The 24,651-nt window shown below is 35.6% G+C and overlaps 3 protein-coding genes across 8 annotated transcripts in view; all 3 read left to right on the top strand.

Annotated features, from left to right (window-relative positions):
* The first annotated feature begins 1,503 nt into the window (after window positions 1-1,503).
* Window positions 1,504-2,600, top strand: LOC136775631 (histone H1-like). The gene has a single exon (XM_066730593.1). It carries the CDS (start codon window positions 1,830-1,832, stop codon window positions 2,541-2,543), a length of 714 nt encoding a protein of 237 aa, XP_066586690.1. The 5' UTR covers window positions 1,504-1,829; the 3' UTR covers window positions 2,544-2,600.
* A 1,357-nt stretch (window positions 2,601-3,957) lies between these two features.
* Window positions 3,958-13,688, top strand: loco (locomotion defects). 3 transcript variants are annotated; one of them, XM_066730573.1, is made up of 16 exons: window positions 3,975-3,997; window positions 4,197-4,275; window positions 4,371-5,245; window positions 5,339-5,959; window positions 6,263-6,323; window positions 6,422-6,888; window positions 9,693-9,803; window positions 9,879-10,103; window positions 10,199-10,419; window positions 10,507-10,702; window positions 10,961-11,170; window positions 11,708-11,981; window positions 12,072-12,217; window positions 12,337-12,559; window positions 12,626-12,717; window positions 12,808-13,688. In XM_066730573.1, the coding sequence occupies exons 3-16, from the start codon at window positions 4,592-4,594 to the stop codon at window positions 13,234-13,236; spliced, it is 3,930 nt and encodes a 1,309-aa protein (XP_066586670.1). In that variant the 5' UTR covers window positions 3,975-3,997; window positions 4,197-4,275; window positions 4,371-4,591; the 3' UTR covers window positions 13,237-13,688. The 3 variants fall into 3 exon arrangements, with proteins under 3 accessions (XP_066586669.1, XP_066586671.1, XP_066586670.1); XM_066730572.1 differs by having other exon boundaries at window positions 3,958-4,275; XM_066730574.1 differs by lacking the exon at window positions 10,961-11,170 and having other exon boundaries at window positions 3,958-4,275.
* A 252-nt stretch (window positions 13,689-13,940) lies between these two features.
* Window positions 13,941-24,651, top strand: part of LOC136775626 (M-phase inducer phosphatase-like) — a 32,842-nt gene continuing 22,131 nt past the window's right edge. Inside the window, exons 1-4 of one of the 4 annotated variants that reach the window (XM_066730575.1) lie at window positions 13,950-14,080; window positions 14,711-14,942; window positions 15,102-15,346; window positions 23,837-23,882. In XM_066730575.1, the coding sequence (XP_066586672.1) occupies window positions 14,857-14,942; window positions 15,102-15,346; window positions 23,837-23,882 (377 nt within the window). In that variant the 5' untranslated portion in view covers window positions 13,950-14,080; window positions 14,711-14,856. Of the gene's footprint in view, window positions 14,081-14,710; window positions 14,943-15,101; window positions 15,347-18,943; window positions 19,259-19,324; window positions 19,748-19,949; window positions 19,970-23,836; window positions 23,883-24,651 lie in introns of those variants that run through there. The other 3 variants (XM_066730576.1, XM_066730577.1, XM_066730579.1) reach the window with 3 other exon arrangements.

Below are 24,651 nucleotides of genomic sequence, written 5' to 3'. Positions count from 1 at the left end.
CAAAGTGACTATAGTTATTATACATATATATGACGTTCAATAGTACAATATCTAGTTAGCACATTAATAGCAATTAACATTTAATTCATATTAAATAATTTATAGTCATCTTATACTACAGATCACAGATAATAAAATTAAGAATGCTAAAATCACAGAAATCTATCAGAAATTAGGTAAAAATTGTATATGTATATTTCCAGACAATACTATATTTCTTAATTATATAGGGTGTTTCTTAAATAGTGCTATGTGGAATCATGTTATTTAGTTATAGTACTTTTAATTACCATAATTAATAAAATCCTAGAGGATTAGTTTTTAATGGCCATTATAAAGCTTAATTATTTTTAGTGTTTATTATAAATATAATTTTTTTTCTTATAATCTCTCTTGCTACGTCTAATACTTGAATTAAATAAAATATCATAAATTTGCTATAGTCAATAGTGCTATAATCAAACAACACAAATTCTTCCATATGCCACCTTTAGTAGAACACGAGTATTTATTTTCAGACGCTTTTTTAATTTTTTTGTCGTTTATATAATATTGTGTTTTTGGTAATTCCAATTTAATTTATGCTCTAAACATTTAAAAGGGCAACGTGTAACAAATCATTGTTAATAAAAGTTTACTGTTAAACTTTAATGAATATATGAGCCATTGAATCAAAAGGGCCTGATCGTTATTCCTTAAATGAAAATGAATAAATTAATGCTAATTTATATTAATTATGCTGATGTAGAAAAAAAGTATAATTTTGACAATAATGATAATATTTCTGAATTGTCTTTAATAAATAATACCTTATTGTAGGAATGTGTAATATGCATTTTGTTTCTTCAGTTTGATATGAAATACTAGGTGTCTGAAATACGACAGAAGAATAGCATGTATATAAGTATTATGAAAAGTAAAATATATAATTTAACTGTACTAAAATACCAATATATTTTGTAAATTTACATAATTTTATTTTTACAATTTTGCATATCTTTTTATTCTATATTAAATTAGTGTTATGTATTTTGGTCATCTGGAAGACTTTACGAATGAAAATCGTGTTTGTAAGAAAAAAAGACTATAGGAATTTATAATAGCAACAATATAATCGATGAAAATAATTTTTATCTGATATATATGTACGAAATATGCAAAATAAGTTTAAAAAAATTTTTTGACCAATGACTAGAGAAATAAATGGCAAGAAATCTTTAACGATTGTCCATTATATACGTATACGGAGTAACGAACTACGAGTTAGTTTTAACGTTGAAAATGAAGAGCGAAACGTGTCATTAATGAGTCCTTTAGGTATTCAAAGAATAATATGATATATTCTCTTGAGAAAAACGTAACAAAAGTTATTAACATTATATTATTTTGCAAGCTGTGAGTAATTTAATGGGACAGTTGTATATGCTGGACTAGTGCAAGGTTTTGCACGCTGAGCATTTTTTGATAGTTTATGATCAAAATTAGTTGATTTTGGTAATAAAATAGTTAGTTAGAATATCCACGAAGATAATTAATCAGTCCGACTAACAAATTTTGCTCGGCAAATCCGTAAATCGACGAAAAAACAGCGCATGTTGGTACCGCGATCAAGAACGAAGGAGCGGCGTGAAACGTACAAGAGCGCCAGGGTCTCTCTCCATGGTCCGTGCTCCGCAATACTATCCGGCTACTCGAGCGCCACACAGTATTCTGTATTCTCTCTAGACAACAGTTAGAAGTCAGAGCTTCACGAACAGTTACTTGCCTCTAGAACGATATTACGAGCCGATCAACTTTAGACTAAAGTAGTAATACTTTTATTTGTTAAAATGGCTGACAAGACAACCTCGTCACCGATTACAGCAAATACGCCAGGAGGCAATGCACCAAGTGTCCAAGCAACGGCACCGAAGAAGTCAGCAGCTGCTAAGTCTGGAAAGCCTCGTGCCAAGCCATCTCACCCATCTACTGCTGAAATGGTAAATACCGCGATTAAGACTTTGAAGGAAAGGAATGGGTCTTCCTTACAAGCCATCAAGAAATATATTGGAAACACCTACAAGCTGGATACTGAGAAACACGCTCAATTCATAAGGAAATACTTGAAAGCTGGTGTAGCTTCTGGTGCTTTAGTACAGACCAAAGGTAAGGGTGCAGCTGGATCCTTCAAATTGGCAATTGCAAAAACTGAACGACCGAAGACTGCCAAGCCGAAAAGCAGCAAACCAACCGCTACATCTGTTGCCAGTGCTGCAGTTAAGAAGGCTGCTACTGCCGCCAAAAAATCAACGGCTGTCAAAGCCAAGAAAACAACTTCAACAAAGAAAGCAACTTCCGTTGCAGCCGTCAGTGAGAAACGTAAGGTAACAAAGGGCCCAGCAGCTAAACCACCAAAAGCCAAGAGTACGAAAGCTAAACCAGCTGTAGCTAAAGCTTCGCCAAAGAAGCCCGCCAAAGCTGCTGTTCCTGCAACCAAAAAAGCAGCAGCGCCTAAAGCAAAGAAGCCTGTAGCCAAGAAAGTAGTTGCTGCAAAGAAGAAGTGAGCTTCGAAAAACAATGCTTCATTTCTTGCATAACTTTTTTTTATAACCCGACGCAAAACAAACGGCCCTTTTCAGGGCCATCAAATATTTTTATACGTAAAAGTTTCTTTCAATCGCACAATTCCCAAACATTAAACCAAATTTATAAGTATTATCGTCCGGTACAACAGTTGAACTATTCAAAAGGTTTAAAGGAGTAAAACAATCTTAAAAAAAAATACTTAAATTTATCATCTACACTGTTCTCTTTTAAAAAAAACTATCAAAATATGTTGCGAAAATGAAATTAGGCTTATTTTCAATGAAAACTTGCATATATCAGGGACAAACAATGCAATATTCTAGAATAATCATTATTGCGAAAAAAAATCGAATATCGACAAGTGTTAATTCAAATATTTCTCTAGTTAACAAGAGTAATTCGGTCTAAGAAAGTCTTGAATTGTCCATGTTCGATAAAAATTTTATACAGTTATTATAGTGTACGTACAATGTTTTTTTCTATACATTCATGTAGTATTAAAATTTACAATGCTACGAATTTTCGTAACGATATCCAAAATACACTGTCGAGAGTTGCGATAACCGACCAATCAGAAGACTCGAGGACATTCTGAGATGTGATTGGCCAGTGGGTAGATGGTGGGGGGGTGATCAGACTGAAAAGTATAAATACTGGGGTAACGTCGGTTTCTGAGCATTCTGCTGTTAGTCTCGAAAGTGTTTACTTCTTCCTTGTACGATTTGCAAAAATGACTGGTCGTGGTAAGGGAGGAAAGGGTTTGGGAAAAGGAGGAGCAAAGCGGCATCGCAAAGTATTGCGTGATAACATCCAGGGTATCACAAAGCCAGCTATCCGTCGTCTGGCAAGAAGAGGTGGTGTCAAACGTATTTCTGGTTTGATCTACGAAGAAACTAGAGGCGTATTGAAAGTTTTCCTTGAAAACGTAATTCGTGATGCTGTAACTTACACCGAGCACGCGAAACGCAAGACCGTTACAGCGATGGACGTTGTTTATGCCCTGAAACGCCAAGGCCGTACTCTCTACGGATTTGGTGGTTAAAAATTATATTAGTCAATCACTTCAAGAATAAAACGGCCCTTTTAAGGGCCACAATTTTTTTTACGTAGATACAATTGTCTTGCCTTCAAAGTTTGACCAAAGCAAGCTTGTATGAAAATTTAGAGATGTTACTTTAATTATCTTTATGAATAAATGATTCTGGTCCTTCAAATTTATGTATATTTAATTAATGAGGTTATTTTATAATTATTTAAAAAACGAGTGCAAGATATCCTTAGAACACGCATCTGTTGACGCCATTTCAGCTGTTTTTCTTCTGTTTTACGCCACTAGATGGCACTGATTTTCATAATTTATATTTTCATTTATTATTTTGTATACATTCCATATTTACTCCGTTCCAAGATCTGAAATTGATATTTTGTTTAAGTAAGTAATTAATATACATTCGTTCTTAGTCAAATAAGTGTTCGTAAAAGAAAACTCAAGTAATAACAGTACAATCGTTCGAAGACTTGTTTCTATACACTTTTATTTTTCTACGTTTTTAAAGTTATTGCTGTGTTTCTCTTTTCCTCTCTCCACCGAATTTTTAAGTATGTGAGATATAAATCTCTTATTCTACTAGCTTTGACATCAATTTTAATACTAAATGTGTGAAGTACATAGTGGAAGTTCTAGTAATACTGTTGTCTAGTTTTAAACAGGTTTGTGTTACAGTGCTTTTGTTCCGTCAATAAGAAAACTTATGAGTAGATAGTATTTTTGAATTTATTCAAATTATGTTTTTACTTTTTTTTAGTCCTTTGCAGAGTAGTAGCTTTCACGTAAATGGTTGCATTTATACACTGTTTGCAGTAACAGTGGTAGGTTATGTTAATGGGATTTTCGTACGTAATAACATCATAGTTTTCAAAACAGAAGAAAAAATGATTGAATTAACAAAAAGACTGTTAATAATTACTGCTTTATCGTCGACCAATATTTTTATATTGAAATTTAATATTGAATTAATTTGAATGAATGATCAACGTAACTATGCAACAAAGCAGGAGAAAGAAAAAGAGGGTAAACCATGGTGTAAGAATGGTAGAAGTGGTTCGTGGTTCAAAAGGATATGGTTTTACAATATCTGGACAGCAGCCATGCATCCTAAGTTGTATTGTTCAAGGTAGTCCTGCTGAAGATGCTGGACTAAGGGCCGGAGATTATTTGGTTGCTGTTAATGGTCAAAATGTTAGTAAATTATTGCACGATGATGTGGTTAAGCTCATAGGCCATTCAAGGGGTATTTTACGATTACAAATAGCTGAAAATTATTATTCTGATTCTTCGGATGATGAAGGACTAACCACGGTTAGGTCTAAACCTAAATACATGCACAAACCAAGAGCTGCAAACTCAACTGGTTTACAATTGCAATGTGGATTTGCCAAAGTTGTTCGAGATTTGCATAGCAATGTCATGTTGGATACAGAAGTATCAATTTCTCATAGTAAATCACAGTGTAGTCTCTCTGGCTTGCATCACCGGTGGAATATGTCTAGCCCTCTACCTCCACCACCCCCTCCTGTATTATATAAAAGAGAATCTGAAAAAATTGTACATAGAACTATAGTTGGATATCTTGGTACAATTGATATACCTAATCAATTACATCCATCTTCAATGATGCAGGTAAGAAAGGGTAAAATAGTAGTTGCATGACAGTAATGATTTTGTAGTTATCTATGGTAATAATTCTAATTTTTAATTCATTATGATTTTTAGGTTTTAAGGAAATGCATCAAACGATTAAAGGCTGAGAAACGAAATCCAACAACAGTACTTTTAACTATACACGTAGCTAATATAAAGCTTACAAATTCAGAAAGTCTCGTTATAGCTGAATATCCATCTCATAGAATAATATTTTGTAATTCTATATCTGAACAAGACAAGCAATATTTTGGTATTTTAACAAAGTCTGTCAGAGACTCAGATGATATTGTATCAAATTCTTGTCACGTCTTCAGTATATATTACAAAATGATAGACCATGCTGTTCACTCTAATACATGCAATATTTTTGGATTTACTTGTACAAAAACCTCAGAACATAATGTTTGCCAGGAATTTCCAGACAGTTGCAATAGTTTAATTGGAGCAATACAGACATTATATATATCCAATTCAAATGAAGGAGAAAGTAGCAATTATAGTGAAGGAAGAAGGCATCAAGAAGCTTCTTCACCACAGCCAAGTAACGTTAGTACTTCTACAGCTCATTCAAGTAATAGTGATTCTGGAATTGGTTTTAAAGATGATTGCTATGGTAATTATAATGGGAGAAAGCTTGCTCTTACCAACCGTTTGCGGCAAAGACAACGTTTTGCAAATGAACAAGATAAGGTAGATTAATATCTCACAATTTACTATGGCTTCATATGATTTAAAGAACTTTTTTTCATTTGCTACTTGAAATATTGAACATTTTTTTTTTTAATTGCGAGATAATGAGTTCTGTAACCTCAAAATAGGAATAATATATAACTAGCGAGAAGGAAAATATTTGACTGCGTGAAATAAACCCAACCGTTTTTATAAAATTATCATTTATTTTCCAATTATGTTACTTTAAATCATATGCAACCTCCTAAAATATTTGTATTTGGAGACAATTGTTTATAATATTAAAAATTATCTTAAATGTAGCACAAAATTCCTGTGAACTCTAAACTGAATGTGCGAGTAACTAATAACTGTAAGTGGAATGGTAAGTGTAGACAAGCTAAACATATACGAATATATATATATATATATATATTAAGAGTTGTTAAGAGTAACAATGATCTTGCTGTTTTTTTTTTACAGACGTAGGCAGAAAGGTGGGGAAACCTGTAGATTTGGAGAAAGAAAACTTAAGGTGTAGTGGGGATACAGCCACCTGTCCTGGAACATCTGCTGCTGCCGCTGCTGCTATTTCGCTCACACAGGGGTTGGCTAGTACCACTAGTAGTACTTCCGTTGCTTCTCTCGCGTCCGTATGTAGCACGGAGCTGCTACGGCGATACCAAAACTCTTACGAGATGCTCTATGAATCAACAGTGGCCCAATCGGACAATACAAATAATTTTAGCATGTGTAATAAGCTCAGTCCTAAAGTTTATTGCGCTACTTCCAGATCATTAGTGCATAGTCTCGATGATTTAAGTCCTTCAGCTGAAAACTCGGCTTCTCTCTCACGTTCTTATTCGGATAAAGCAGATATACCACGGCCATGGGGAAGTATGCAAGAAATGAGGAACGTTCATGGGGAATTTGATTCTGCAAATTGTTTGGTAAATATAAGTCGGCTTTTTTATTTGTAATTTTTTCTGTTTTTCTCTTTCTTATACATACACACACCCTCTCCTTTTCTCCGATAAAAAGAATAATCACAAAACGGTGTTGGAATTTTAAACTAATAATTATTTATTTAATATATCCGGAATGAAGTAATATACATATAAATTTATTCTTTTCCTATCCGTTCCCCTACCTATTTCTCATTCATTCGAAAGTAATATAAACTAAAATTCATTCTGTTCATGGTTTCCGGTTCCTTTAGTTTCCTCGCTGTTGAGACTGCGTCATCATTTCCTGCTTCGTAACTCCACTACTTATATTAGTAGGGTATGGGATAACATTGAGTTAAAGAGATATTATTATTATTTGTTTAACGCTTGATAAATGATTAAGCGTAATTGCGATTGTTCGATTAAAAGTCTAGGTAAAAATTGTTTTGTATATTTAAATATTTGATTTATTATGGTACAGACTGTAGAGAGATATAGACTTTAATTTTGACAGCAAATAGTAGACGTAGAGTCTTGTATGAGCGTCGCAGTAGTGTAGTAAGTATTGCACGTACACTGCTCTTTTAATGGGAATCGGTATACCGACATTACAGGGCGAAAACTGCTTCGCATGCAGCGTCGTCATTTATTGGCGAATTGTAAAGTTATTATAGGTTTTCGGAAATGCCAGAAGATTATCTATTGAAGTACGTTGGGCAAATTAACAAAAAATGAAAAAAAAATTTGTTTAAATAAATATATTAACATTATTGAGAAACAACAATTAAATCGCAAAATCCCCCAACGTACTTCACTAGATAATGTTCTTACGTTTCCAAAAAGGCGACAAAAATGCAAATCCGTCAAGAAATGACGATGCTGCATGCGAAATAAATAATAGAAGAATTTTGTGTTGGCGACTTCCCGAACACGAAATTCTTCTATTATTTATTTCGCATGCAGCATCGTCATTTCTTGACGGATTTGCATTTTTGTCGCCTTTTTGGAAACGTAAGAACATTATCTAGTGAAGTATGTTGGAGGATTTCGCGATTTAATTGTTGTTTTTCAATAATGTTAATATATTTATTTAAACACATTTTTTTTTTTCAATTTTTGTTAATTTGCCCAACGTACTTCAGTAGATAATCTTCTGGCATTTCCAAAAACCTATAATAACTTTTTAATTCGCCAACAAATGACGACGCTGCATGCGAAACAGTTTTTGCCCTGTAATGTCGGTATACAGATTCCCGTTAAGATCCAAAAGAGCAAAATGCATTGTGATGGAAAAAGATGGAATAGTGAGGAGAGGAGTAGGAGTGGAGGAAAGAAAGTGGGAGAATGGGGAGAGGAAAGAAGGGAAGGAGAAGGCAACCAGACAACTAAGCATTAATGGAACGTGGAATAGACTGGAAAAGAGAAGAGTGATTTGACGCTGGTGCATGTTTTCAACATTTCTCTATTGAATTACCATGTTTCTCTATTATTTTATTGATATTTTAAAATGCAAAGTTTTTGTGTTATTTTTGACTAATTTGGATTACTTTCAACTTGATGCAAAACTATTAGTAAACTCTTTCTGTTGGGCGGAGCCCTGAATCTGACACGAGTGCAAACAGGAACAATTTATTACATATTTCCTGCGTTTTTATAAAACTTATACAAAGTTTAATGACATTTCTTATAAACTTGATAAAGTAATTAGAAGTTTGTCACAATTTTTTGCTATTGTGATTTTAAACATTCAACAAGTGTAATGCGTTCTACTTTTTTTACTAGCCACTTTTATTATTCGTCTTTAATGTTTTATATGTTGTGTGTGCGTTTGTCTTCAGTGTGGCTATTCTCTATACTATCAGTGTATCAGTGTGACACTACGATGTATACGTGTCGCGTTATTTGTGACACACGTCTCTTATATTAATGTTTGGGTGAGACATGACCTCTTGTAATGAATTATTTTTATCTACAATATGGATTTTTTCCAAAAATCGGTAGGTGTTTTCCTATTAAGGTTGATTTTGTTCATTAGCTACTGTAGGTTAATCAAGTTATATTTACTATGCAATATTTTAATACATATAATAAATGTTAGGATACATATAATTACTCTTCTCAGTGTTAAATTAATGACATACACTGATGTGTTTGGCTGTTGAATTTGGTGAAGCTTTTATCGTTATTACAATACCAAACAATTTATAAATGGCTTTAAATTAGCAAACATTTTAAATAGTTTGTACGTTGATAGCAGCAATTCTCACGCACGTACACGAACGCATCCTCTCACTCCTTCCGGCTCAATTGTCCCAATTATTTTTCCATATAGCAAATATTTCAGCTGCCATAAGATGTTTTTTCCACTATATTTTATCAGCAGTCGTGAATAAATCCTCGGTAACAAAGTAATTTACATTAATTAATATTATAGCATTATGGACTATCATAACGAAGCATTCCTATTTTATTTTATAATATACACAAGTGTGCGTAATACGAGACGTATGTAGTATAAATATGTTCTAAAAGTTCAGTTAAGAGTGAACATCGTGGGATACTATATCTGTTATGCTGGTTTTCTTGTATTTTTTGCCACCCGGATATATTGTTGCTTGAATAAGGTCACAATTTTGTTTTTTTCTAGGGTGTTTTGATAAATTATGCCTGTTATTTTTTTTAAGTAATCTTTTGATTCTTTCCAATTTTTTCATACATATAATTTAACATGATTTTACGTTTACTTCTCAATTTATTCATAACAGCATTTATTTTTAATAAGCATTAAAAATTCATTGTTTTTGCAGTATGCGAGTACAGAATCTTGTAATCAAAACACAGAAGGAAAGAGCGTTCATTCGTGGGCAAATGGATTTGAAAAGTTATTGGCTGATCCAAAAGGACTTCAAACTTTTGCAGTAACTATATTATACTCTGTTCTATTTCAATTTGGGATATGTATATGTACATATACACTTTCTTTTGTTGCATAGGAATTTCTAAAAAAGGAGTTCAGTCATGAAAACATTTATTTTTGGGCAGCTTGTGAAAGGTACAAAGATACGGAGGATTTAACAAGTAGACAAAAATTAGCATTTCAAATTTATCAACGTCACTTATCGAATACTGCAGCAGAGCCTGTGAATGTTGACAGTCATGCCTCTGGACAAATAACACAAGAGCTTCTATCCAGTGCTCCAGTAGATCTATTTCTCCAAGTATGAATTTCAATACTTTTTTTATTCTAACAAAAAGTATTAGTAACGCTATACAAAGCTATATAAATATTATTGTATAATGTTTTGATTTTCAGGCCCAAAAGCAAGTATTTAATTTAATGAAATTTGATAGTTATCCAAGATTTTTAAGATCGGATTTATACCGGCGTTGCCTGGAGACTGGCAATAGTATAGTAAATGTGGAAGATTGTGATTTAAATCTTACTACTGCAGCTGGTATAAAATTAAAGAAAAGCCACTCTGATGCTGAAGACAGATGTAGAAAATCCATCCTCCCTTGGCACAGAAAAAACAGGTATTTTATATTAACTGATATAAATATATTATGATTTACTTTAAATGCAACCAAATTTACATTAATTATATATCCTTAAAAATCCAGGTCCAAATCCAAAGATAGGGGTGAATCAGAATATAACAAAACTCCAAGTAGATCTGAAACAATATATAAAAGCTTCACAACAATCAAGAGAGAAGTAGAAGGCAATAATAATCATGAGGACACAGCATCTATATCAAGTAGCAGATCATCTCTAGCTTCTTGGGATCTTGCATTGAGACAATCTTTTAACAAACATGTAAGGAACATTTTAATTAAAAAATTCTTTTTCCTTCTTTTTTTATTTTTATTCGTCGTATCTAATATAACAATGTAGGACACATAATACTTTGTAGTAAAAAAAAAATAGGTAAATTTCTTAAATTATTTAAATCGGATATTGGGCCGAAAATTGCAAATTTTTGTATACTTTTTTATTGGTATTAATTGATGTATGGTCTCACCCAAAAATAACTTTCAATTCACATGTATGTGAGCTAGTTTGTAAAACTTGTAGTCTATACCGTCCTGCGACGGGTTATCGAAAGAAAAGAAAGAGGTTCGCCCTAAATGTACTGGGCTATGTCGAGTTATATTACCGGATGGTTCAACCACGGTAGTTCCAACTAGCCAAACAGACAGCATTAAAGATGTGGTTACTCGTCTACTTGATAAGAGAGCTCTTCGATTCAATAACTATGATGTTCTAATGTTAGCTACTGATGAGGTTAGTGCCTTACATTCATTATATTTGTTGAGCTGGGTTTGATTCAATTTTTACAATTGTAAAGGTTAATAGTTCATTATTATCTGGCACATTAATATACGTAACAATTTATTATTGCACGAATTTAAACAATTATCCATTCACGTTTTATTGCAAAGGGGGAAACAAATAATGATCGCACGCTTTCTTTACGAAGCTTGCATAATTCATCAGCTATTATTGTAAGGACCAATCTTAATTTACCGTCGATTCATTTTATTCTACTTTATTTGATATAAGAATTTCTCATACTGCTACAGCATTACTAATACTTGCTCTCTCTCTTTATCTCTTTCTCTATGTTTTCATTATCTCGTAAAGTAGCACGAATGTTTATTCAAGATCAAATTGTTGTTAAATGGTGAAGGTGGCTATATGCGTGCATACTTGCACATAAACACACACGCACATTGCTTTCATCGCGTATTCTAACATTACAGTCGTAATAATTTCATGTGTATAAATTAATAATTTCTTTAATATTGTGCTTTTTTGCAGCTGATTAATCTAAAATACCCATCCTCAGTATTAGCAGGTCAAGAAGTAGAGGTTGTGCCATCAAAAATTTTGAAAGTAGATATACCTCTGAGGAGAACTGTTACTGTGGTTGCTCATAAAGGCAGAACTTTGAAAGAAGTTCTAAGACCGCTTCTTAACAAATATGGGTATAATTTAGAATCAATAAGTATTTGGGGAGAAGGCCAGCGATTATCAGTCAGCATTCAAGCGATCACCGCACCTGCGAGATTAACTATATCATCAAATATCGAAGGTAAGAATTTACATTTTCTATAGAGATTTTTTTAACTTTTTCGTTTTATCTGACTGTATAATATATTAATCATATTTGTATTACTTTCAGATTCGAAGAAGGAAGCTTCTACGCAAAAATTTGACGAAGTAGTTCAAAATCATCCGACATTGGATGAAATTACCAATAAAGTTTTTGAAGAGTTGTTAGTAGGTAAAAGTACCAAAAAATATCAATATGACGAAGGCTCGTGCAAGGTACATAGTTAAGCTTTTGCAAAGAGAAAGAGAATAAATAAAGTTGGAAGGAGTAAAGGAAAAAATAAAATCAAAAAATTGCAATTTTTAATTTCACTGGAGCTTTTGCTTTATTTCAGTCTGACGATCAGCGTTCTGAAAGCTCCTCTATATTGCCAAGTAAATTTTTCCTTCGTGATTCAACGCTGCATGGTAAAAGAAAAGGAAAATCAAAGATTAATACAAATGAAAAGGCTGGATCAATTGATTCTCGTACTGAAGAGACTAGATCACATCCTCCATTAATAGCAAAATGGCGTAATGGTGTGAAATTGCAATTACCTGGGAGATTTGATGGCGACGGTAAGTTTTCGTTAAAAAGCGTCAATTAAATAATTTTGACCTCGGATAAATATGGTAATATTTTAGATTTATATGAGGGCCTTAAGAGAGCACAAAGATCTCGACTAGAAGATCAGAGAGGGACGGAAATTAATTTTGAACTACCTGATTTTTTAAAGGTAACGTAGTAAAATAATTAATAATAAAGATGATCAATATGTCACTCGTGGTAAGAATGTATAATTTTATATTTTGGTATTTTGTATTAGAACAAAGAAAATGGAAAGATAGTAGACAATAAAATACGAAAGGCGACCAAAAGCGTTGAGTTACAAGGAACTACTAAATTTTATGATACATTGGAAGAACGAAAATTGCATAAGTATGGTTGCTTGGTGAATGGAAGCATATCATCTGACCGTTTAATAAGCGACAAGAGCGCAGACAGCCCAAGCAGCCTAGATGGGACTTTACTGGATGCCGATCAAACAATAATTGACAATCATCCTGTGTTACAAACAACACGCGAAAGCAGTCCATCGCCAAGGGTACAATCCTCCTTACAAAAATCCCCTAAACCACCTCCTCTTCCTCCAAAACCTAAAGGTTTGATAACGAACGCCATTCAAACTTATAATACAATGTCTTCCAAATCTGCTGAAACCTCAGTATTTCAAGCAGCTAACGATCCTAGTTAAAATAAACATTTATTTTAATAATTGCAACATTCCATAAAAAAAGTCGCTTTAATATACACACAAAGTTGATAGTAAAAAAATAACTTAACAGGAACGTTATTTAATTAGCAAAAGAATATAAACGCCGTGATTGCTTAATTGTTTTAGCGATTAAAGGAATAGACTTAAGAATGGTATCGGAGTTTATTCCTTAAAATGATCCTTAACAGAAAATTTGAAATTAGCAATAATTAAACTTTCACGGTATAAAATTATATTATTTTGAAACAGTAAACACAGTATTTCTGTAAAATATAAACTTTATTCATAGTGCAAACGGCTATTAGAATGTACTTTTAAAATATTTTTTATATGTATATTTAACAATCGTACTATGACTATTTAAATAATTGTGAAAAGCTATTTTGTAATTTATATGTATTATAAAATAGAGAGATCTGATCATTTTTTAAGTTTTTCGTCAATTCATTTATTTTCCTCTATTACTTTATTGTAGAAGTTTAGTTATTTACTTTAACAAATAGAAGTATGAAATATAAAGTGAGTTATACCTTTCAACGTGTTTGACATTTGAAGGTTTTGCTCGCAAAGGTTTTACGTAACTGGGAGTTTTTCGCGCAAGGTGGCAGTAGTAGCGGAAATTTGTTAATGAAATAGTGGGAAGTAGGGGGAGCAACTGACAGTCTGCTTCTGCTGGTCTGGTCCTGGTGTTAAAAGCCCGCGTAAATCTTTATTCATTCGGTCAGATGATTACTGCTATGGAAAGTACCACTTGTATTACATCAATTCAATAAAAATGCTATTACTTGTTATAAAGTTTTCTTACATAAAAGAACATTGAGTGGTAAGTTGTCTGCTTATTTACTGAATTTCATTTATCATGGAGTAGCCAGAAAAATCATTAATTCTGATAAAATGTTACAATAGGGTTAGAAAAAGTATAGGATTCCTATTTGATTTTATTTTTCACAGCTAATTACAGTAACAATACTAAGTTTAACAGTAGTAGAGTGGTGAACCGAAAGATACGAGAAATAATAGAAAGGAAGTTTAACATTTTTGTTATTTTTATGATAACCGAAATAACAATGAAAAGAAAGTCATTGAAGACGCGAAATAAAATAAATAATAGACAAAACAAATATGTGCAACAATTATAAAAAGATTAATATATTATACTAAACTAGTTAATAATGCAATTTTTTTGTGGCAAAACATGTAGGGTCTTTTTACTCAATTGTTATATATGTTTGTATATAAATATAAATTCAACTCTTTAAAGTTTTATCTTCTAACGCCCTTTACTGCTCTTTTTCTTTTGGCATTTCTCACACGGTACGAGACTCGTAAACATATATAAGCTCTCAGGCACGTGTGTTTGCTCTCACTCTCCTACTCCTATCGCTGCCTCGAGAACAGTGCGCGGGTCTCATGCGCGCAATAGAGTTTCACCGGATCTCTTTATTTATCGCAGAGATATTGGCCGTGCTATGTCGTGCTGTGCTTAACCGTCATCGTCGACCACACCAATCGAGTTAAACGGCCGGCTTCTGCTCTATCATCAAATCAAATTGTGTATATATATATTGTATATTGCAACATCCACTGGTGCTTTAATTTATGCACATATATACCCATCTCTACAGTGTTATAAACATTTTCTGTAGTATAAAAATTGCTGATATATATATATATATATATCTGGGGTATGTATTTTATTCATCAAACACGTGTGAAAGTATTTAACTGGTAGAGGAGTCATTGTCAACGGCTATCCGTGGCAGTTCGTTGATACGAGTTCCTCGCTTCATCCAAAATGTGTTGCGACTGTTTTCTCTCATCATTCTTTTTTTCTATTTTTTAAGGATCCCCCTCCCTCTCTCTCTCTTTCTCTCTCGTAAAGGATCTAAGGACAGGATAAAAATGTCGCAAATTTATAAGAAGATTGAATTATCGAAAATTCAAGAAGAAATATCTCCGAAAAAGAATGAAGATAGTATATCAGAAATGATCTCACCGGTATCAAGCATTATTCGTCAATTGAGCAAATCAACGCTTGCAACTGGAGAGACACCGACTCGAAATCAGGATCGTCTTAATCCACGAACAGGTGAGTTTAGTATTTAATATCTTTTTATATTGTCTATTAGAATGCTGTTCGAAATCAACATAGTAAACCAATGTGTCCTTTAAAACAATTCATTAATTATTTAATAAATATTCGTACTAAATAAAAGTAGTATGATTATGCGTTAAAATAAGGCACTTAAGTGGTTAAATCAGCCTGAGGCAATCGAAAACGTGTAGATTTTGTATATTTTTTTCCAATAGTAAAATATTCAATAATATCATTTAAGATGCTGTATTTCATCAATTTCAAAAGCTTACAGCACCTTTTTATGGCATGACTAATAAGAATTTGAAATTGTAATCTGGAATAAAATACAATTAAAACTTCCTTGGGAAATACATATTAAATAGGATTTTATAAAAATATTGATTTTTGAAATTAAATTATAATTTTTCAAACGAAAGAACTACTGTGAATGGTGCATAAAATTAACAATTTTTAATTAACCTCAGAAATTTTGTTTACTACCATAGAAAATTAATATTCTACAAAACCCCTATTGTTTTTTGCTCCGAGTAATATTGTTAAAGTTTATTATATCAGTTTTTATTTAAACAAAAAAAAGTAAACAAATTCGATCTTTTTTCAATTGCCTAAAACTGATGAGCTACTTAAATGTAATTTGCAGTTTAACACGCGTAATAAAGAAGATTCTCTCATTGGCAGCGATTTAATAGCAAATCTATGTAAAAGTATGGTCTGGTGAAAACTAATACAATGTGAAGTTGGTTGAGTTTGTAGGAAAAGAGAGAAAGAGGAAGATAAACCGATTGATTGTTTATTGAAAGAGATGAAATATTAATACGAGCAACTTGGTAATCTGATTATTATAATAATTTGAAAAGAGGGTGGGGATTGAAGTAGCCTATAGACAGGAACTTGGGGAAGGGTGGAGGGGAGGAGCTGGGAGGCAAGTAGCTCGTGCCAGGGTTAACCCAGGTGCTCACCTGCCCCCTCGTTGGGTGTCTGGCCTGGCGCCCCCTTTTACCAACGCTGCGCGTACCTCACTACAGGTACAAAACGTCGCTTTACTTCTTTCTGTATTCACTTTTCGCTTTATGCTACCTCGTTCACACAACACACCTATACAACTCACTACCACCCTGTGCGTCACCATTCTCTCTCACTCTCGCTCATTCTTCCTCTGCCTGTTCTACCTTCGGTTTATATTAGGATTCGTATACGGGCCCTCCTGGGGCACTGACCTACCCCCCTAAAAAGCCGAGACCGTTAAGAAATCAGCTGTTTCCTTGCAAAACCTTCAGATTCTTTTTTAGACCTTGTTCAACTTGATTAACCTCTAATTACCAAACTGTTTATAAATACCAATCTCATATCTCACTGCTAATTTTTTTTATCTTGTGTTATTTACATATATGCAGTAACTAAAATTGCGAGGAAAGCGTTTTGTCATCCTGTACATTCTTCTTCTCTTTTTTCTTTAACCATACCTCCTTTTCTTTTTTTCCGTTTTTAAATATTCTTTCTATACTTCTTTCTTTCATTCTTTTTTCCCGGCTATCCCGGGCTTTTATTCTCCCCGATCTCGTCCTAACCCTATTCACCGAAACAGGCAGCTTACATCTTCCCTAACTGTCTTGTCCGATGGCAAATTTAAAGGGACGAGGAGCATTTAAAGTTTAAAGAACCTTGGAGCTATAGATCGACATTCGTCGTCTTTGCACAGTAATATTAATTTCGAAACGATCGCAACGACTCGTATTGATTTTCGAAGCGTAACGATGAAAGCGAGAGAGAAGAAGGAAATTTTGAAGGAAGTAAGGTTGGTTTCGGCTCGTTGAAGCAGCTCGTGCCGGGCATGTGCCCAACGGAAAATGTAGCCTCGATTAGAGCGACTGTAATAAGGTGGAAATACCTTTTCGACCAAAACTTGCTTCACCTGTTTATCGCGATGCTGAAGCGAAAGATTTAACCATAACCGTATGGAGAAAAACTGCTCTGAATCGTGCCGTTATCGCTTGCCCCCTGCGTCGCATTTGGCACGAGGCATGTAAATATTTATGAGAAGTTTTTGTGCCTCTGCTTGCTGTCCCGGGAGCGTAGACACGCTTACCAGGTTTTACCATGACCGTAGCAACGTTTTCTATGCATCTTATACTCATCTTCTCTCCCCTTATTCCTTCTACGGGATCGATAGAGAAATTCCTTTTGGCGAATAGCTCGAGCATTGAAATACACTGCAATGCTTGAAAGGTATAAGTAACAAGGGGAGGGGGAGGGGCTATTACAGTTCCCGGGCTCTTCTTAGCACGCTGCTGAACTTCTTCCACGTTAGTTGATTTTGGGCTCTAACATATTCGCCAATTGTATTAGCATATCCTGTATGGCCGGTAAGGCAGGTCCCGCAACATTCTGCCAGACACGGGGTGGCACTTTGGCAACCTTTAACGGTCCTGCTCCGAATTACTAATCTATTTTTTTCTCCTTACCTTCTTTCCATCATCCGTCTTAAACCTTTTTCATTGTCTTTTAACAGCGAACCACTGAAAATTCCCAACATGCATAACGACACAGGGTACAACTCACTCTTTCGTAAGGAATGATTGCTTAATCGGTTCAATTAAGGAACCACGCAGATGGACATATCGTGCTTCGTTTCTGGCTCTTGTTCGATTGGGAAACACTGCCGGGGATCATTAATCAGGTATTGCATCGGGGAAGAGAAAATTTCGCGCGTTGCATCCAAGAGAACGGGGCTCGATCGTCAGGACGATGTCTTTAGTCCTCCAAGACATTGAATAGAATTCCCTGGGATATCCGTTGGGTGAAAAATTCGTTGGGCGCGTGCCGGCTGCACGACTCACCCCTCTTGGCTCGCTGGCACACTGCCACTCGTTTGCTTTTGCCTCGCCAATATACTCCCTCCTCCTCCCCTCCAACTAGTCTTGAGCGCCAAACCAGAAGAAACAACACCATCTGAATAATACTCAAAATCTCTCCCTTTTGATATTTCGACAAAACTCAGAATCTGTACGATACTTTTTTTACTTAATGGAGAGGATGACGGAGAAACGCATAACGCCTTATCCATCTTCGCACTGATGGTATATGGTACTTCACCCAGCAAAAAGTTCATCTACAGACGTTTCAAGAACAGGTACATACTATTTTACATTGCAACGGAGGCATAAATGTATCTTAAAAATTCAAACGTGACAGTTGAGCCCGGAAAAGTGTTAGGAAGGTTTATGACATTGTGGTTGCGTTCACGGAGGACGCCTTTAGTGCTATACCAACGTTATTGTTCATAGTGTAAACACTCCCTATGTGAGGGAATTTTCTTTACTTCCATTCCCTGTTTACCCTATACTTTTCCCATAAGCAGTTAGTGCGAGTAGCAAAAAGTCGTGCAATTAGTAGATGGCGCCATATGGTATGGCAAGTGAGGTTATGAAGCACCAGGCGAATTATCAACTGTGCGTTAAAGTGGAACAATCGCGATGTAGATCGATATCCATTCGTATACTTGTTGATCGTGTTTGGAAGAGATGAGAGGTAAATTAAATCGGTTGGTTTTATAAAAAGACCAATAGTACTCTTGTATCTTCTCCACAAAGGTTACACATACATACCGCCACCCACAGGAAAAGGAACTGCAGCATAACCTAGCACCTTGTCACTTAGCACGCGCGTGCCCTCCTATATGTCTCTTCCGGTTCATTATGGCGGCGGTGCGAGGGAAAAGCCACGTTTAAGGTGTCTTTTCATTCAACTCATTGATGCTCGTTTTGAGTATTAGTTGAGTTTCGTGCCACGAGAAGAATAATCGTTAATTCGATTATACATTGAAAACAGTGTTGTGTATTGTGAGGAATCGCCAGAAACGACTCAAAGCTCAACAAATATTGAAAGTTGATTCTCTCCAATAGCGTAGGTATTTCATGACGTCACATTTTCCAACGGTTTGGTTCAACATTATGAAATTTGATCTTCCAGTGCTTCAATCTTATTTTCTTCGCGTTGGCGCTAAGGTTCGATGACGTCATTAAGGGTCTCATTTAACGCCCATAACCTCTACGCTATTCAGCGTTAATACGATAAAGTTTGTCACGCTGGTCCGACTGGTTGGCTCGTTATCGACACTTGTACTTGAGAATGGGCAAGGATGACAATGAGTGATTAGCCGTAAACTTCATGCATATTGGCTGTAAATCAACTCAACCGCCACATGAGAGGACAGACCGCTGTGCTCGTAATGTAATATGCATATACATACACACAAATTCACGCACGCGCTTGCAAGTGGGGACGACTGGTTCTTGCACGTGACCGTTGCACGTTTCAGCGTGTCTATGCAGATGCTTGGAATGAATGGAACGAGGGAATCGCTGAGTCTCGCGACTCGCGCGGTATCTTACGGTAGGACGTGCATAAATAAAGATAAGGTTAAAAAGTGGAATTTTCATTCCAACTAGGGAACAGACTTTTGGCGGTTGCACCTGTGTACATTTTCCGAATGCACGACACATGGCAAAGACGATACGGTTCTGTGCTTTTTCGTTTAGTGTGTATATATACTGGTACTGCGGCAAGTACGAAGAGTCAAACAGCCTGGAACGAGGAAGTGGATCGACCGATAGGGTTCGTGATCGTCGGTATATACCTTGTCTCCCCTTTCGGATTTTTCTCTATACTATACTATAGCATAGTTTTCATCTTTGTCGATTGATAAGGACACGAGTCTAGATTCGTTGCAGCTTGTAACCGTGGCACGTGCCAGTGCAACCGGTCTCTAACGTTTCCCCTATGCTTCTGTTACTGTTTTTTCAAATCGATACTCGAGCACCCACGTGTCCTCTCGAAAACCATCATCCATCATTGAGAGTTTTCCCTCCCTCTCTCTCTCTCTCTCTCTCTTCACTTCGATTTCGAGTCTATTAAAGTGAAGAATTAATTTTGCAAATTTTTCCATGCGTGCAAAAGTCCCCATTTGTCCTTCAGTCCGTCTGCCTATTTGCCTGAGCGAGCAGACACCACCTTGTACTGCATTATACTTGTACGGTACCCTGCCTGCCTGCTCTGTATCAGCCCCTGCAGTGGACCTTGCTACCCCGTAGCATGTGTCGTGTGCCTCCCCCTCCTTTAAAATCGTAATGAAATAATCAGCATTAGCTTTTTGTTCCAGCTACACTCCTATATTTCGTTATACCACAGAAATTGGAATAATACATTCGTGCTATCGTGTAGATATGGATTTTATCTAGAAAGTATGAGGTGAATTTAACTGAAATTTTAACGAATCAATTTCTCGTAGTGTACTACTTGAAGAACAAGAACCAGTATACCCAAAGTGTAAAAAGTACAACTACAACAAGAAGACTCACTCTTCAAGACCTGCATCTGCATCAACTTTTGCTTAAATTAAAATGAGGCTGCAAATCTGGATTTATCATATGTTTATCTACAAACAATCAAGATTTGATAAACTCATACTTTGTTTTTACAAAATATGATGAATTTTTGCATAATTGGATCATAGGTGTGTCCAAGCAACAATGGTTTTGTCCTCAAATTGATTGTGTAATTATAGTTTATTGTTTGACATTTGGAGGGGAATAAGAAGAGAAGAGAGTCTAACGTCTAGGTGAGAGTGTAGATCCCTCGTAGGTGTTTGGCACTAACGAATTACGTGCTGTCGACTGCACAGCATATATATGTATGAGTGAATGAACGATGGCACGAGCCAAAGTCGATAGCTGGGCTATATTTCCTGGTGCATACACGCACACACGAGTGTGCGTATATAAATATGGCTTGTACTATAAGGGAGGGATAGCAAGCAGCGTATATATAGTATACGTCACGGTACTGAACTACGGCACACCAGGTGGCAGCTTTTTCCCTGTTACACCCTATGTGTGATCATATGCCCGTCCCAGGGAGTGGCCCCCCAATTTATCCTTCCCTACTGTATATACCATATATGTATTTAATATGTATGTACATACTGCCTACAGATATAAATCTCCATCTAGATGCAACCATCCAAGTTTGCGTAGACGATTCGTACATTCTGAGATTCAGGCGAGACCATCCCTGATCGCTCAACTCAACTTCTCAAGCAATGACCTTGCTGCTCTGGCACTGTGCTCTTCAGTCTCTGAAACGTGCATGTTAATCTCACGTCGGAAACGGATGTCAAGAAATAACTGTTACTCTAAAATTAGACAGACCTACGTACCCGTTTTACGTTCATGTGGAGCATTCACAGCAAACGTAAACTTAAAATTACATATCAGCTACATTATAATGTTCATACAGTGGGAAATCAAATGTGTAATTGATATACATATAATCGCTTTAATGTTTAGGATATCTCAATGCATTGATATTTTTCTGATACATAATTTTTACATTCTGTTTACTCATCGTCTCTTCGTCAAATTTGAACCCAGACAAGGATACTTAGTCTCTTGTATGTGCTTCTGTTAGACACACTTGTCCCATTGTCTATTCTTCTCTGTTCATTAAACAGATAAGGAGAGAGTTTTTGGGTTCTTAAGGTTCCTCGAGAAGTGTCGGGTGTCTTTTCGGAGCCTAGCTTTCCTTTTCTGTTGTATACCTGTGCGAAGCAGAGAGAAAGACAAAAGGAACGAAATAGTGTACAGGAAAGAAAGAAGGTAGTGCACGTGCCACTTACAAGCTTGAAGTCCAGCAAGAATGAAACAGGATGGGGAGAGACGTTGAAACAACGGTGAGACTATCGAAAGGAATCACAGCTGAGGAGAGCTTCCTCTTCCTTCTATTCTTCAAAATAAACCGATAATCATCATTTCTGCATTAATTTCAGCTGTTATGCTCTATTTGCTCTACATTGCTGCTTTGAGATAAAAAGTTCTTGCGAGGCAGAGGGATTGAAGAGAGAGCGACACAAGAAATTGATTATTTTATTTGATAGAAAGAGAGCAGTGTATGTGATGTTTGTAACTTCAAGTTCAATGAGAACGACATCACAGTGGATCAATGGAAACACACCTCCTGAATCCAAACTGATACAGAAGATAAAAAAGAGTTAACCTGAAAAGAATCAGATTAAAAAGAGACATTGAAACAACGGTGAGGACGTCAAAAGGAATTAAAGTCAAGGAAAGCTTCTTCCTTCGAAATACATTGATGCTTTTGCTTCTATATTAAAATTACACAACGTCTGTGAGAGTATTGGAAAGGAAAAGAGGAGTGTATATGCCATTTATAGCTTTACAGGATGGGGAGACGTTGAAACAGCGGTGAGACTATCGGAAGGAATCACAGCTAAGAAAAGCTTCTTCCTTACTTTAAATACATCGATACTCTTTCCTTCTACATTAAAATTTGACGACGTTTGCGAGTGTGTTGAACAGAAAAAGAGCAGTGCGCGTGCCATTTATAGCTTCACAGGATGGGGAGAAGTTGAAACAACGGTGAGACTATCGGAAGGAATCACAGCTGAGGAGAGCTTCCTTCTCATTCTCCCCCCCCCCCCCCTCCCCCTATCTTTCAAAATATGCTGATGTTTTTCATTTGTATATCCAAATAAGCTGCACTATTAGTTTTTGTCAACGTTGTTCTTTTGAGATAAACTGACAAAATTTTGCAATGTACCGTTTACTATTTCCGGTTTTGCTCTAATCCAAGGTTTTGAAAATACTATAAGCCAGTTGCTGGGATAGTCTGTATCGGGCTACCGACTATGCTATGCATTTATGTGCTATGCCCGTGCCATGCCATGTGTCCTCGATTTATGATAGGGGAGTGCTGTGCACACGGCTGCTTCAATTCACCCCAGCGGTACCCAGAAGCAGAATATACCTTCTAATTTATCCCGATATCTATTTTCAGAAGCAATCCCCCATTTCACTGACCTCACCCCCTAGAGCCCTTCCCCCTCTCCCTCCTCTATATATATAACTAACTTATCTTATACTCACATTTGGAAATTTTACCTCGACAACTTCGACACGAGTTTCTCCTGGATAATCAATAATGTCACTTTGTTTTATTCGTCTTCGCTTTTACGCGAACTATACCTGGGCTGTATATACTCCTTTATTCAATCAACTATAAGACAAGCTTTAATTTAGTCAAGTAACAAATTAGTACAAGTTTGTTCTTAAGATGTCAAAGCTTGTTATTTAATTTACGTCCATGCATTTTATTGTGAAATATTTGGTAATTTAATTCTGATGATGTGTAATCTGCAACAGATTCTCGTATATTTTACAATTGTTTTTAACAACTTATGAGAACATCTACTACCTCACATTTGCTTTAATATGTACGTTCTCTTTTTCTCGCTTTATCTCTCTCACTCTACGAGTACGCAATGTACCATACCAGCGGCACATGCGAGCCATGTGCACTCCACGAGACACAAATAGTTCATTCCAAAGAAATTTAAGGACGCGTAATTAACACGGTAGTTTGGAGGGATGATTTATTGCTGTTGTATTAATTGTGAATTTTTTTCAGGTGGGGTTTACAATCGGTGCCACTCGGATCCTACGAACAATACTCGGTGAGTCACTGAACTGGATATTACGAATTGTTGTACACGTATCCATACGTGCTATCCATAATAGATGGGTTAGTTTTATGTCAGTGTAAGAGGCGAGGAAAGAAGAAGCCGTGAGAGACTAAAAAGGAAAATGATCTCGCGTGCGATTTGTCCAAAGGTATTTTTCCCAGGAAGAGGAAGGCTCTCTTAGATTGAGGAAGGAAAAAGCGTTGGCCCCTGTGTGGGGTTGTGCGAGGGCGTTTTGGGACAAGAAGAGCATTGAAAACTTCAATTCTGAAATTCTGGCGGGATCTCTGGGATCTAAGTAAGATCTGTGTAGCACGAGCCGATCAAGTCTGTGCGCGGCTCCTTCTTCCCACCGTCCAGCACTTAAATCGTGTCCACGAATGTACAAAGCTCCATTGCCAATTGACAATTATCCCTTTCAACGTGTGCTTCAATAGCGTTTCAAAAGCGAGGGGAAATCGCGCGTTGAGAAATTATAACTGAGTACGAATATTACCGATGATGTTAATATCAAATTTTATTTGTGCTAATTCCACGCGATCTTTATATTTTAATTTTTAAAAATTGTATTTCACGAATTTGAATTTTTTATTTTTTTGTAGAGGTGATTGTTAAACTTGCTTTATAGAAAGAGTAGTGTGTGGACGATGTTATTGTTGCTTAATTTATTTATCGTCCATATACTACTGTTTCTAATTTAAACTATTTTTTCTCGCGTTGTTTATTAACGATATATTTTCAAGTTTTGTATTATTTGTTTGCG

This window comes from Prorops nasuta, unplaced genomic scaffold, assembly GCF_024137725.1.
Source record: "Prorops nasuta isolate Cenicafe-Biocafe unplaced genomic scaffold, Cenicafe_Pnas_1.2 PNAS00008, whole genome shotgun sequence".
Classification (NCBI taxonomy): Eukaryota; Metazoa; Arthropoda; class Insecta; order Hymenoptera; family Bethylidae; genus Prorops; species Prorops nasuta.
This window is presented reverse-complemented; position numbering and strand designations above follow the sequence as displayed.

Bases quoted from the DNA above. Each gene is read 5' to 3' on its own strand.
- LOC136775631 (XM_066730593.1), top strand. From the start codon at position 1,830: ATGGCTGACAAGACAACCTCGTCACCGATTACAGCAAATACGCCAGGA.
- loco (XM_066730572.1), top strand. From the start codon at position 4,592: ATGATCAACGTAACTATGCAACAAAGCAGGAGAAAGAAAAAGAGGGTA. The intron at 6,324-6,421 runs GTAAGTGTAGAC...TTTTTTTTACAG, and splicing joins TAATAACTGTAAGTGGAATG to ACGTAGGCAGAAAGGTGGGG. The intron at 12,218-12,336 runs GTACATAGTTAA...GCTTTATTTCAG, and splicing joins ATGACGAAGGCTCGTGCAAG to TCTGACGATCAGCGTTCTGA.